The sequence below is a fragment of the Phragmites australis genome, chromosome 5 (assembly GCF_958298935.1).
Source record: "Phragmites australis chromosome 5, lpPhrAust1.1, whole genome shotgun sequence".
NCBI classification, from domain to species: Eukaryota; Viridiplantae; Streptophyta; class Magnoliopsida; order Poales; family Poaceae; genus Phragmites; species Phragmites australis.
Genome location: NC_084925.1, coordinates 43303218 through 43316160, shown reverse-complemented (window position 1 = coordinate 43316160; position 12943 = coordinate 43303218). Strand labels below are relative to the sequence as shown.

General features: G+C 44.9%; 1 protein-coding gene across 2 annotated transcripts; it reads left to right on the top strand.

Annotated features, from left to right (window-relative positions):
- The first annotated feature begins 3692 nt into the window (after positions 1-3692).
- Positions 3693-6743, top strand: LOC133919845 (SNW/SKI-interacting protein A-like). Of its 2 annotated transcripts, none has more exons than XM_062364384.1 (2): positions 3693-5739; positions 6390-6743. In XM_062364384.1, exon 1 carries the CDS (start codon positions 3842-3844, stop codon positions 5657-5659), a length of 1818 nt encoding a protein of 605 aa, XP_062220368.1. In that variant the 5' UTR covers positions 3693-3841; the 3' UTR covers positions 5660-5739; positions 6390-6743. The 2 variants fall into 2 exon arrangements, with proteins under 2 accessions (XP_062220368.1, XP_062220367.1); XM_062364383.1 differs by lacking the exon at positions 6390-6743 and adding an exon at positions 5937-5990.
- The last annotated feature ends 6200 nt before the right edge of the window (positions 6744-12943 follow it).

Sequence of the window (12943 nt, the reverse complement as noted above, 5' to 3'; positions counted from 1 at the left end):
TTCATTTTGTCACTTATTTTAAAAATATTGTGTCACTTCACTCTTTTTCTCTCTCTCGACCGCATTTACCACTGAGGTGCATTCATGAGGATCTTATCACTTATCCTTTTGCACCCTTGACCTGGGCAGGGTTGTGAAAATCACCATTAACTGGCTAATAAATGGAAACTCTAAACCCCAAAACTGCAATTTGTATTTTTGGAACCCTGGTCCTGCGCGTAGCAATGGTGCCAAGTACAATTGTTGATTGAAGCTGTAGTTATTTCCTATCAGTATTGCAGATGCAGTTATTTTCTACCAGCAGTGCATGGCCTGCCTCTGTCCTAGTCTGTTTCTGCTGTCCATCATGGTATGCTGCACTGATCCACTGATCTACATCGGTTTAATAGTAGGAAATTGACTTATTTGTTTTGTGAATCGGCTTGTTGTCAGTTTAAATAGAAAAAAAAGCAAGAATTAGCATATGCGAATTGTGGCCCGTGATAAGAATTTTCTTTGTGACCAGAGTTTTACCCGTCTTAGATCCTGTTTGTACACTTTATAACTTGAGTGCATACATCAGCTATACCAGGTACTTGTATGTTGCAGTACAGTCTGTAGCGGTTGAATACCATTGGCACCCCTGTACTGAGGCCTGAGGGCCTGAGGGGCTATAATTTCAGCGACAATCGCAGCCAAATGTCCGGAACAGTTTACAGCTAGTGTTTGTCGATCCAACACTCTGGCCCCGTCATGCGTACAAGCTCCTGTTTGACGCTTGCAGGACAAAAGCAAATCCCAATGAAATTCAGAAATTCTGCACATGAGCTTGCAATTATGCAAGAAGGAAAATGACTCAGAATCCAGGCCCATCCTGCATTGAGTCACTTGTTGAGCTTGCAAGCCATGATCATTGATCAATCAGGCACATACTGCGATGGTTAGGTCTGCTCCATGACTTGACTAGAGTAGCTTATCATGACCCTTGTCGCCCTACCAATCGAGCACTGAGCATCAACTTGTCCTAAATCCCGATCGATCGGCTCGCCCCTGCCAAGCCTGCAGCTGGATCATGGTACCTACACCTGTTCTTCATTGTCGCGCCCCGATTTTCCATATGTACGGTTCTTGATCAGTTCATATGACCTTCAGCGATCGATTCAGAGGTGAAACATCTCTGTAAGTCTGTAACACGTGCGATGCAGGGGCGGAACTGTAAGAGTAAGACTTTGAGAGTTGCAATCGCAGAGGCATATTCAGATTACACTGTGATAGTACTCTTCATATCATCACATGCGTCATGAGTTCAGCACGTCAGCTCAGTCAGTGTACCGATATTTTCAGCGATACTGACAGCGACGCTGTGATAGTACTCCACAGCGACACTGTGTGTTTGGACGGCGTACGTACGGCCCCAGCTTCTTCCGCGGACAACCTCTCCGTTGCCGGTGTCCTATCAGGCTACCATGCGCTCTGAAATTTGTCAGGCTTCGCCGATTCAGCGGATATAACTTCTGTGCCTGGTCCTTTCCCATGGCTGCACCCTGGATCTTGCAGCGAATTTCCAACTTCACCTGCAGGTGCAGCAGCAACTGATGAAGTAAAACGCGGGTAGGATTAATTCGTACTCTGTCAGTGCGTGTTACTGCAGCTAACAGTAAGAGAGATGCAAAGAAGTCGTGGCTCCAACGATAGAAACTAGAATTGGAGCCACGGAAGGACCAGATCTCTGCTGGTGATGGTAGGGGTTGGGGGGGGGGGATCAATCAATGGAAAAGACAGATCTAGAGTCGTTCAGGGCGAGGAGGCAGGGCGTCCGGTCGACGACGCAGCGCAGCACGGCCCCAGCTCACACGACACGCATGGAGCAGGCTCGTCCCTAAAAGATATTAATCAGGGTGTGCGGGCTGAGCAGTGAGCACCCGCACAGGGCGCTCAGGGCCCAAAAAATATATTATATTATTAGTCTCATTAATATATTTGATGGTCACATTTTAGTCCAATTTCACCCCCTTATTATCCTGAAAAGATTTTTTCATCTTGGAGAAAGAGTGATGAAGCTACTAAGTAGATATTAATCAAAGATAATGGCTATGCTATATACAATATTTTAAGATTAATAGTTATAGGCTTGTTGCAATGTAGGATTTTTGTAGTGTTGTCAGGCATCTATACCGATTCTTAAAAACTCTTACGAAATTAAAAATTCTCTTGTTCCAGAGGAGGCCTCAACTTTTTTTTATAACCTTTTTTACTTTAGCCAAACACGAGAATTTCACATGATTCCGAGACTCAAAACAATCTGTGATTGCAAAATCCTTGTTAAATTCTTACGTTCGAAATAGGTTATCACGTCAGAAAATTATATGAAATATAGATATCTATGTTTTGATGAGTAAGCATTAAGGTTGTCAAAATGAAACGGGCCCCAAAATGTCCCGGACGGTCCTGAAGCTAAGAATCGATCGAAAAGACAAGAAGGTCGTCGATTTTCTTCTCCGGGCCGTACTGACGAGACAAGGTGTGCGCTGGGCGATCTGCTCCTTCGTTTGGACTGTGGGTTCTGCGTTGCGGATTCGCGGGTTTCTGCCAGGGACAGCAGAGCGGATTATTCTTTGGCGGGAAGGGTGGAAATGGGCAGGCAGGCAACCACAAGCCATGTGGGTGGGAAGAAAGTTACACGAGATTTTTATCGAAAGACTCCTATAAAATTCTAATATATATATTATTTTTTTATGATCTAAGAATTACGTATAACTGAAGTAAGAAGAAGAATGAATTTCTATTATTGTAGATGAGAGATGCTAATATAGATTAGAACACGCATGTTTTGTCTTGTAATTTCTAAGTTTTGTATTTTTTTTCTCTTCCTTTGTTTTATTTTTATTTTTGCGACTCAAGTTCTGTACCACCGACTCATCGTGTAAATGCAAGATTTTAACATGTCGCGTCCGCACTATGGTCTAACCGATCGGCAACTAGTACTAATGTATTATCAATCATGTGACCATGACAACAGAATTTACTGCCCAGAACTCGCAAGCATTGGCGTCCAGTTTATCTTGATCATAGTACGGTTCAGCTCAGCTACCTCGGCTTCATGGTCGACTTGGAATTTGGAAAGCCTCCCTTGTTTCGTTTTCTTTTGTTTTCAAAATTAAAAATTGTAGGCGCCCGTTTTAAAAAAGTAGCAATTTTAGTCGTTTGAGTACTTATGAATTTCAGTATCTCTAAAAACTATTTTTTTTGTTTTTTATTGTATAAATAATTTTTTAAGTTGAAATTTCTGTGAGAGCTAGATGATAATATCTTTTACATCATAATTTTTTAAAGAAATTTTCATGACCATTTACATAGTATTTTTAATTTTGAGAATAATAAAATATTTTATTTTTATTTTTAAGCTATCATTCTTGCAACGGAGGACAATTAGCTATTCATGCTTTTTTAAAATAGATATTTAAAATTGCTAAATTTGAAAATTAAAATATAAAAACTGAAGCTTTTTCCTTGAAACGACTCGGCCTAGCATTATTTTTCTTCGAAAGCAAATTCTATAAAACTTATCTAAAAAATTCTTGTACGACTTTATTCACATCATATACAATACAATAGCTGAATTAAATAAAAAAATAAATAAATACATATTATTACAATATAAAACATCTTTTATAAATAATATTTTATAAAATTTGCTTCCATCCCTTCCGTGCCCACAAAAGCACAGCCCATCCCGTCATCCCTTATCACTTTCCCCAAATTAGAATCAAATCCTAGCTTGTTCCCTGATCCCCACCCGGCGACTCACGGAACCCTAACCCTAGGTCTGCCGCTCCGCGCCACATGCGCGCGGCCGCCGCCCATGGCGACCCTCAAGGAGCTCCTCCCAGTGCCCAAGACGTCGGCGTCCATGTTCTACGACCACAGCAGCGACCCCTGGTTCAAGGAGCGGTACGGCGGCGAGTCCGCGCAGTCGTCCACCGAGAGGCCTGCGGCTGCGACGAAGCCCGTCCCTCCGTACGGGAAGCGGGCGGGATTTGTGCCGCGCCGGCCTGAGGATTTCGGAGATGGCGGCGCCTTCCCGGAGATCCACGTCGCGCAGTACCCGCTCGGCATGGGCCGCCGCGACGAGAAGGGCGGGTCCAAGATCCTCGCGCTCACCGTCGACGCGCACGGCAGCGTCGCCTTCGACGCCGTCGTGAAGCAGGGCGAGAACGCCTCCAAGATTGTCTACTCCAAGCACAGCGACCTCGTGCCCAAGATCGCCACGATCGATTCTCAGGCGGTCGGCGACGACGAGGAGCAGAAGCAGATCGAGGAAACCACCGAGCGGACGAAAGCCGCCTTGGAGAAGGTTGTGAACATCCGCCTCTCCGCTGCTCAGCCCAAGAATGTGCCGACGCACGATTCAGAGTCGAAGTTTATCAAGTATAAGCCGTCCCAGCAATCAGCAGCTTTCAATTCAGGCGCCAAGGAGAGGATCGTTAGGATGTCGGAGGTGGCGGTTGATCCTCTTGAGCCACCAAAGTTCAAGCACAAGCGTGTGCCCCGAGCGTCTGGGTCTCCACCTGTGCCAGTGATGCACTCGCCACCACGGCCAGTTACGGTGAAGGATCAGCAGGATTGGAAGATTCCGCCCTGCATTTCAAATTGGAAAAATCCAAAGGGTTACACAATTCCACTTGATAAGAGGTTGGCTGCTGATGGGAGGGGTCTGCAGGAGGTGCAAATTAATGATAACTTTGCAAAGCTTTCTGAAGCATTGTATGTGGCAGAGCAGAAGGCGAGGGAGGCAGTACAGATGCGCTCCAAGGTGCAGAGGGAACTGATGCTGAAGGAGAAGGAGAGGAAGGAGCAAGAGCTTAGGGCTCTTGCACAGAAGGCACGCATGGAGAGGACCGGTGGCCCACCTGCGCCAGCAGCTGTGCTTGCTGGTGATGGTAGGGGCGCAGTTGATGCTATCCTTGAAGATACGGATATGGAGCAGCCACGTGAGCCACGTGAGCAGCGCAGGGAGACCAGGGAAGAGAGGGAGGCTAGGATTGAGCGTGATAGAATCCGTGAGGAGCGTAGGCGGGAGAGAGAGAGGGAGAGGAGGCTGGAGGCCAGAGATGCTGCAATGGGCAAGAAGAGCAAGATCACAAGAGACAGGGACCGTGACGTCAGTGAGAAGATTGCTCTGGGCATGGCAAGTACCGGTGGTGCGAAAGGCGGGGAGGTCATGTATGATCAGCGTCTGTTCAACCAGGACAAGGGAATGGACTCTGGGTTTGCTACAGATGATCAGTACAACATCTACAGTAAGGGGCTCTTCACAGCGCAGTCCTCGATGTCCACGCTTTACAGGCCTAAGAAGGATGGTGATTCTGATGTGTATGGTGATGCGAGCGAACAGTTGGAGAAGGTTATGAAGACTGACAGGTTCAAGCCTGACAAGGGATTTACTGGTGCTTCAGAGAGGACTGGCAAGCGAGATAGACCTGTGGAGTTCGATAAGCAGGAGGAGAACGATCCCTTTGGTCTGGATCAGTTCTTGACTGAGGTGAAGAAGGGAAAGAAAGCTGTGGAGAAGATTGGAGGCGGAGGAACCATGAAGGCGAGTGCTGGATCCTCGATGAGGAATGATTACGAGGGTGGGGGATCTGGGAGGTCCCGCATTAATTTTGAAAGGGGGCGTTGAGGTATTTGCACTGCATCAATCTTCTGCAGGTTCTCAATGCATTCTCAAATATATAATCTAGCAGGATGTCATATAAGAAGGTGAACTCTCTTCTGATAATGGCTTGATCTCTAACCTGGTGCAATCCGTGCTCCTGCTCTACTTTCAACGGTTGTGTTAAAGAGCGTACTCTTTAGATCCTATGATGTTTATGTATTTGTGCAACTGTTCATGGTGGGATCTATAAACTTTGTTCGTACATATTCCATTAACTTTCCTATCATCTTTTACTTTCCAGTTTCAAGCTGTAAGAATTTTGAATACATCAATTACACTGTGGGTGTGTACGCGACGTGGCTATCTGTTGCCTTGGTATGGAATTGCTTCACAGGTGCTATTCCATTCCTCTGAATGAATTTCGTGCTGGTGCAGTTAAGATTCCGTCTATCTGCTGTTTTGAGAGAGTTGGATTCATTGTTCATTGATGTATCGAATGGGAGTTTGCCTTGTGGTCTCGTGGTTATCTGAAGTCACTCCATTTGATGCTTGATTGTACTGGTTTTATGAATGTGGAGTCTCGTGCTCCATCTTTTGCCGATGGGTTGCAGTATTCCAGCTGTGTCCTGATTGCTATTTTTTTTTCTATTGACCTCATTCATAGTTCAGTCTTGCTTCGTTTCTGCACAAGTAGAACTGTCCTATCGTTGATTTGCCTTAACATTTTGCCTTTCTTCGATTTCGTCTTTCACAGGAATCTAGTTTCCTTCCTCTCAAGAAAAATGGATCAAGCAGCGGAAAAGACGAAGGAATTGTTTCACTGTTGTATTACGATCTGACGAGCAAGTTGGGGTCGCGCGTAATCGGACGGGATCGTGTATGGAAGCAGGGCGACAGCAGAAGCATCTCGTCCCCTGCCACCCCCTCAGTTCCATTGGCTCTTGGTTCGTCTCGTGCACCGTCCATCTCACAGCGATTCTGATGCTACTCATCTTCCTAGAAGTGACCACGAGAACCCTTGTCATGGATTTGTCAAGAGGCGCATATCGCGAGATTATTTGAAAGCTACGCTCGTATCTGTTGGAAAATAAGTCACTTTTAAATTTAATTTAATTTATAAATAATTTATGAATGTAAACTAAAAAATTAATAGGTTCATATCATCAGAGTATAATTTAAACATGTATATGATAATATTATATATGGCTAGATCGTCTATACTTGAAATTAGAGATCACAGTAAATAAAATATGTATTGATCTTGCGATGTGAAGATTGTCGAGGATATAGGTTGCATCCTATTAACAACATGATCGATCATGTTGACGATACATGAAATTTATTGACGATGATAGCGGACGGTGCATAAACGTTTAGGAAGACGTGTGATAATGAAGAATATGAGCAGTCGCGCAGAACGCTTCTTGAAAACCTTATTCTTTCTCTCTCGGTGTAAGATTATCAGCACTGAATTTGTTAACGATGACAGCGGATGGCGTCCAAGCAATTAGAAAGATGAGTCGTGGTGAAGAATTTGAGTAGTCATATGGAGCGTTTTTCAAAAATCTTATTCGCTCTCTCCAGGTGTAAGATCTCAAGAGCGAGGGTTTCAGAAATCTGCTCTCCCGGTTGTCGGTGCACGCCGATACTAGGATGGAGTAGACTACAGTGGCAACACAATAACGAGGGAAAGATGTAAAAACCCTAATTCTTATATACACTCACATAATAAGAGTGTTCCCAAATGATGGCTACTTTCATTATTAGTCTATCTTGTCTCTTCAATGAGGTAGGGATCCTTAGAAATATACAAGGAGAAAACTCTCTACCTCCACCTCTATCAGCAATATGACACTAATAGAAGGTAGACCTCATCATAGGTCGCTTCTCCGTAATATGAGCATTTGAGATTTATTGAGAATTATTAAAATTATATGGGCCCCTATAATTCTAACAATCCTCTACCAGATCTCAAAGTTGTATAGAGATTTGCCTGTTTTTCACTGTTATTTGATATATCAGTATTTTAGTAGAGACTATTAAGCTGAACATCCACATAGAACATCATGCTACACTAATTCACAACTTGAACAATAGACTACGCTTTTAATTGCAAGTTTTATACAAACAAGTTTTCTCAGAGGTCATAATTGATACTTGACTGCATATAGGCTACCCTACGGGTGGAGCATATAAGTCATACTACTTAGTCTCTTTATGAGCTTAATAGAGGTTATCCAAGCCTCACAGACTGCGATCAATAGTCAGACTCAAATTGGTGTGTTCTTTCAAGAATGCTCTGCACGACAACATCTTTGCTTATTAAAGCAACATAACACATTAAGGCAGTAGCCAACATGCTTTACAGATCTTTGAGAGTATTGCATCTTTACTGGAGTAGGTTGTAAAGTACTCTCATTCAGTTAGATCAATAACTTGTTTTTTCCAAGTCCTAATTCACGGAATCTGCAATCACATAGGCTAGGTTACCACTATAGTATAACTCACATAGGTCTCATACCCATCTCTCTTGATGCTTTCTCTATCACATTTCGTGATAGTCCCTTTGTGAAGGAATCTGTCAGGTTCTTAGGTGTTTGGATATAATCCAAGGTTATCATTTCGGAGTTTCTCAATTTCCTGGCATACTTTAATCGTCTTTTTACGTGCCTTATGGACTTCTCATTATCCTTATAACTTTTTTACTTTGATAATAAATGTTTGATTATCATAGTTCATAAGGATAGCCAGTACCGATTTCTCAACGACAGGCAAGTCCATCAATAACTCACATAGTTATTTTGTCTGAACAGTGATTGTGTCTAACATAGTGTGTTATGCTTCCATAGTTAACCTCGTCAAAATAGTCTGTTTGAAAGACCTCTATGAGACAACACCACCACCTAGAGTGAACACTTGTGACGTAAATCTCATCAGCATCAGATATCTAGTTTGAATCACTATAACTCTCTAGTATCGATGGGTACTCAGAATATTGAAGACTGTAACTCATAGTACCAAGCAAATAACGTATGACTCGCTCAAGTCCGTGCTAATGTTTATCACCCAGGTTATAAGTAAACCAGTTCAATTTGCTTACATCAAATGAGATGTTAGGCCTTGTAACACTAACTAAGTACATGAGTGATCCAATAATCTGAGAGTATTTCAGTTGGTCCATGCCACTTTTCTTATTCTTTGGAAGTATCACATTGGGGTCATAAGTTGTTAGAGAAGGCTTGATGTCTTGGTAGCTAAAGCGGCTCAAGACCTTCTCAATGTAAGGAAATTATGTAAGAGTAATCTCATTCTGCCTTTGATTAACTTGATGTTTAAGGTTACATTAGCCTCACTCAGATCTTTCATATCAAAGCTTTGAGACAAAAAATACTTGACCTCATTAACCACGTCAAGATTTGTCTCAAATATCAATATGTCATCAACACACAAACATAATATAACTCCCTCACCCCCACCATGGCGATAGTACACACATTTATCCACCTCATTGACCAAAAAGCCTACAAATATTAATGTTTTGTCGAGCTCCTCATGTCATTGCTTAGGATCTTGTTTAAGATCATACAAGGCTTTCAACAACTTACACACCATCTTGACCTTTTACTACAAACCCATTAGGTTGTTTGTAAGATCTAGGATATCGTCTAGAGGAGAGGTGAATATGCGGTTTTAAAACTAATTGCTTAGCGATCAAGCAAACTTGCGGAAACAAACTAAAGAACATTAGAGCAATATGAAACAACTAAGAGCTATATCAAGATTTGCAATCCTAGGGTGACATGCAATAATTTATATTTTAGAAAGATAAATTACATAAGGTAAATTGTATGAAAGTAAATAGCTCAACAAAAAAGTAAATATCTCAAGAGATGACACTTTAAGTTTATCTCGTGGTATCAATGTTTTGCCAATCACCTCTGTCGGTGTATTCAGAACCAGGGGTCCCTAAGTCCCGAGGCCAGGCCGGCCATCCACCACATGTCACCACCCTGCAAGGTAAGAAGAAGCTAAGTCCCGGGAGAAGGTGCTCGGGGCCGCCGCCTCTGGTTCCCGAGCACCCTAGTTCCCCGATGATCCGCAGAGCCCAAATACCAAGAAGGAAGTGCTCGGGAGAGAGTGCTCGGGGCTGCACGTGGCAGCCCCCGAGGACTCGGTGCCCCGAAGGTCCCACCAAAGTGCTCGGGAGAGAGTGCTCGGGGCTGCACGTGGCAGCCCCCGAGGACTCGGTGCCCCGAAGGTCCCACCGAAGTGCTCGGGAGAGAGTGCTCGGGGCTGCACGTGGCAGCCCCCGAGAACTCGGTGCCCCGAAGGTCCCACCGAAGTGCTCGGGAGAGAGTGCTCGGGGCTGCACATGGCAGCCCCCGAGGACTCGGTGCCCCGAAGGTCCCACCGAAGTGCTCGGGAGAGAGTGCTCGGGGCTGCACGTGGCAGCCCCCGAGGACTCGGTTCCCCGAAGGTCTCACTCAAGTACTCGGGGGAGAGTGCTCGGGGCTGCACGTAGCAGCCCCCGAGGACTCGGTTCCCCGAAGGTTCGCGCAAGATCATTCGACGACCCGAAGGGTCCCGTCGTCAGGGTGTCATCCAGTCAAAGGCCCAATGCCGCATTTAATAGGCACGCGCGGTCTGACATCCTGATATCCTGACATTCTCAGCTGCCCACGCCCCAGTGTCAGACCCTGCCATGCACTGGCAGGGGGGCATGGGTCCATTAAATGCACGGGTCCCGTCCCGTTTCATCCAGGTGCCTCGGGATAACGTTGCCAGAATCGAAGCGCTCCGCCTGCCACCCTGCCCTGGCAGAAGAACAAGACAGGGTGGGCGCACCGGGCACCTCTGAGGCTGCCCGGTGGGCCCCCTTTATGGCGCCCGAGGGCTTCCACAGTGGCGGGTGGTCGGATGCGCGCCGCATTTCTCCACCGCCCCTGTCACTTCGCCAAGACGAAATGATTGCGCCTTTCTCCGTGGCACCTTGGCATTCGCGTCCCCTCTTTCCCATTCAGGATATGTTGAGGTCGGCGCGCCTATAAAAGGAAAGGATGGAGAACACGTAAGAGAGGACCCCCCCGACGAACAAGACCGAAGGAACCGAAAGTGTGTGAAGAAGAGGACGCAGACGCTCGAACCAGCTCAAGCCAAGCTAGAACACGAGAGCCTCAAGCTCTTTGTAAACGGCTCTCCCCTTAGAACCAGATACATCCTTGAAGAATTCCCTTCAAGGATAAATATAGCGCTCACACAGGAGTAGGGTGTTACGCCTCCGTGCGGCCCGAACCTGTCTAAACCCCGGTGCACCCATCTTTTCCTCGCATTAGGGCAATCATCTCTCGCCAGCCATCGCATTTGTTTCCGTTCCCGCTTATTTCCCAAACAAGCTTTTCCAGGATCATCCCCCCGGCCGAATCTCTAAAAAGGGGTCTCTCGGGATCCCTGCGACAGGAGTTCACCCTCCGACAACCTCCAATCCACGTTGAGGCGAGTTTAGGTTTCGAACCGCTTCTCTATCAAGTATTCAATTCTCACACGAGAAAGGACTCACATCGAGCAACTTGATCTTAAGCAGGAATAGAGTAATGAACTACTCAATACCTCGATTCCACTAAAGTAACACTTTGACGCTCTAGCAAGGTGTGCTCAAAACCTCTCACAAACACCACCATAGCTCCTTCACAATTTTCTTCGAAGGGCTCAATGGCGCAATCACCTCCAAACTGTTTAGGAGGCAGTAACCTCTAAAAGTAACAAGTCGATGACGCTTGCTTGAAGAATCACTAGTGCTTCAATGCTTAAACTCTTTAAAGTTATACACTAGATGCTCTCATTTTCTCAAATATGCAACCACTAAGCTAAAAGAGGGAGAGAAGGAGGCCAAGTGCTTAAATGTATTGTAGTGAAGTGCTAGAGTTTTGCTTGAACCAGCCAAGCTTCTATTTATAGCCTACCATTGGAAATATGGTTGTTGCTATTGATTTGATAGCTTTGCGACTTTGGCGGTCAGACCACAGGTCATCTGACAGTCAGACCGCCAGTCATACAATGGCTACGAAAGCATGATGATTACTCTTACACATGTCTGGCGGTTAGACCGCCTAGTGCCTTGGTCAGACCGCGAGCCGAGAACAGAGTATCAAACCTCTATGTTCCCAGGCGTTCAGTCCAACTAGCCATGGCGGTCAGAGTATCTGGCCTTGGCGGTCATATCGGCTGACCTCACGGTCAAACTGCCACCCGAGCAGAGGGTCCAAATCCCTCTGTTCCTTGGTGGTTAGATCGGGCCATACACACGGTCAGACCAGGACTAGAAAACTTCTAAACATCAGCCAGGTTTATACAACGATCAGACCGGTCATGCCCGACAGTCTGACCGCTACAATTCAGAACTTCGAAAGACATTTCTTTGGCCCTTTTCAAACTAAACGTTCTCATCCTATATGAAATGCAAGTATGAGCAATTTAGGCACTTTCGATATCTCAAGTAGACACATATTAACCCCTATATATAGTATGACACTTATCCTATTAATCCAAGCAAAAATACGAATTTGAACAATATACATGAGCGTATTTAATGAAATGGACAATTTTTTTATGTATTTACAATTTTAGCATCTGTATTCGGCGCACGGTGTGTCGAAAATAATTTTTCGGGACATGGTGTACCGAAAAAGGTATTTTCGACACACCGTGCATCGAATATACTGTATTCGACACACGGTGTGCCAAAAATCACCTGTATTCGGCACACCGTGTGCTGAATACAGGGAAAAGCGTATTTCGGCACACCGTGTGCCGAAAATCACATGTATTCGGCACACGATGTGCCGAAATACATGTTTTTTTTGTGCGGTCGGTTCGATTTCATGTTATCGGTATTTTGTTATTTCATGTAATTGGCAACTTTCAACTACATTTGAAACGAGTTGTTAATTTAACAGTCATTTTATCTCAGTGATTTGGCTCTTCATTTATGTAACGATGTGTTGTTATTTCATGTAATTAGTAACTCTGAATAAAATTAGAAATTAGTTGCTAATTTAACTGTACATTTCAAAATGCATGAGTAAGAAAACATATAGTCTTTAAGGTGGCGGGCAGTCTTAACACTTAGGTATGTTTGAACATGCGCAACATTAACCCTTGTATCATTGATCATCTCAAGATGGCGACGGAAAGTGACGACGTAGATTAGCGAAATCGTCGAGGCATTGGTGGCATGAAATCGTCGTCGTCGTCGTCGTCTTGAGGTATCACGGTACGAGCACTGAAATGTTGCCTAGAGGGGAGGGGGGT

Bases quoted from the DNA above. Each gene is read 5' to 3' on its own strand.
- LOC133919845 (XM_062364384.1), top strand. From the start codon at position 3,842: ATGGCGACCCTCAAGGAGCTCCTCCCAGTGCCCAAGACGTCGGCGTCC.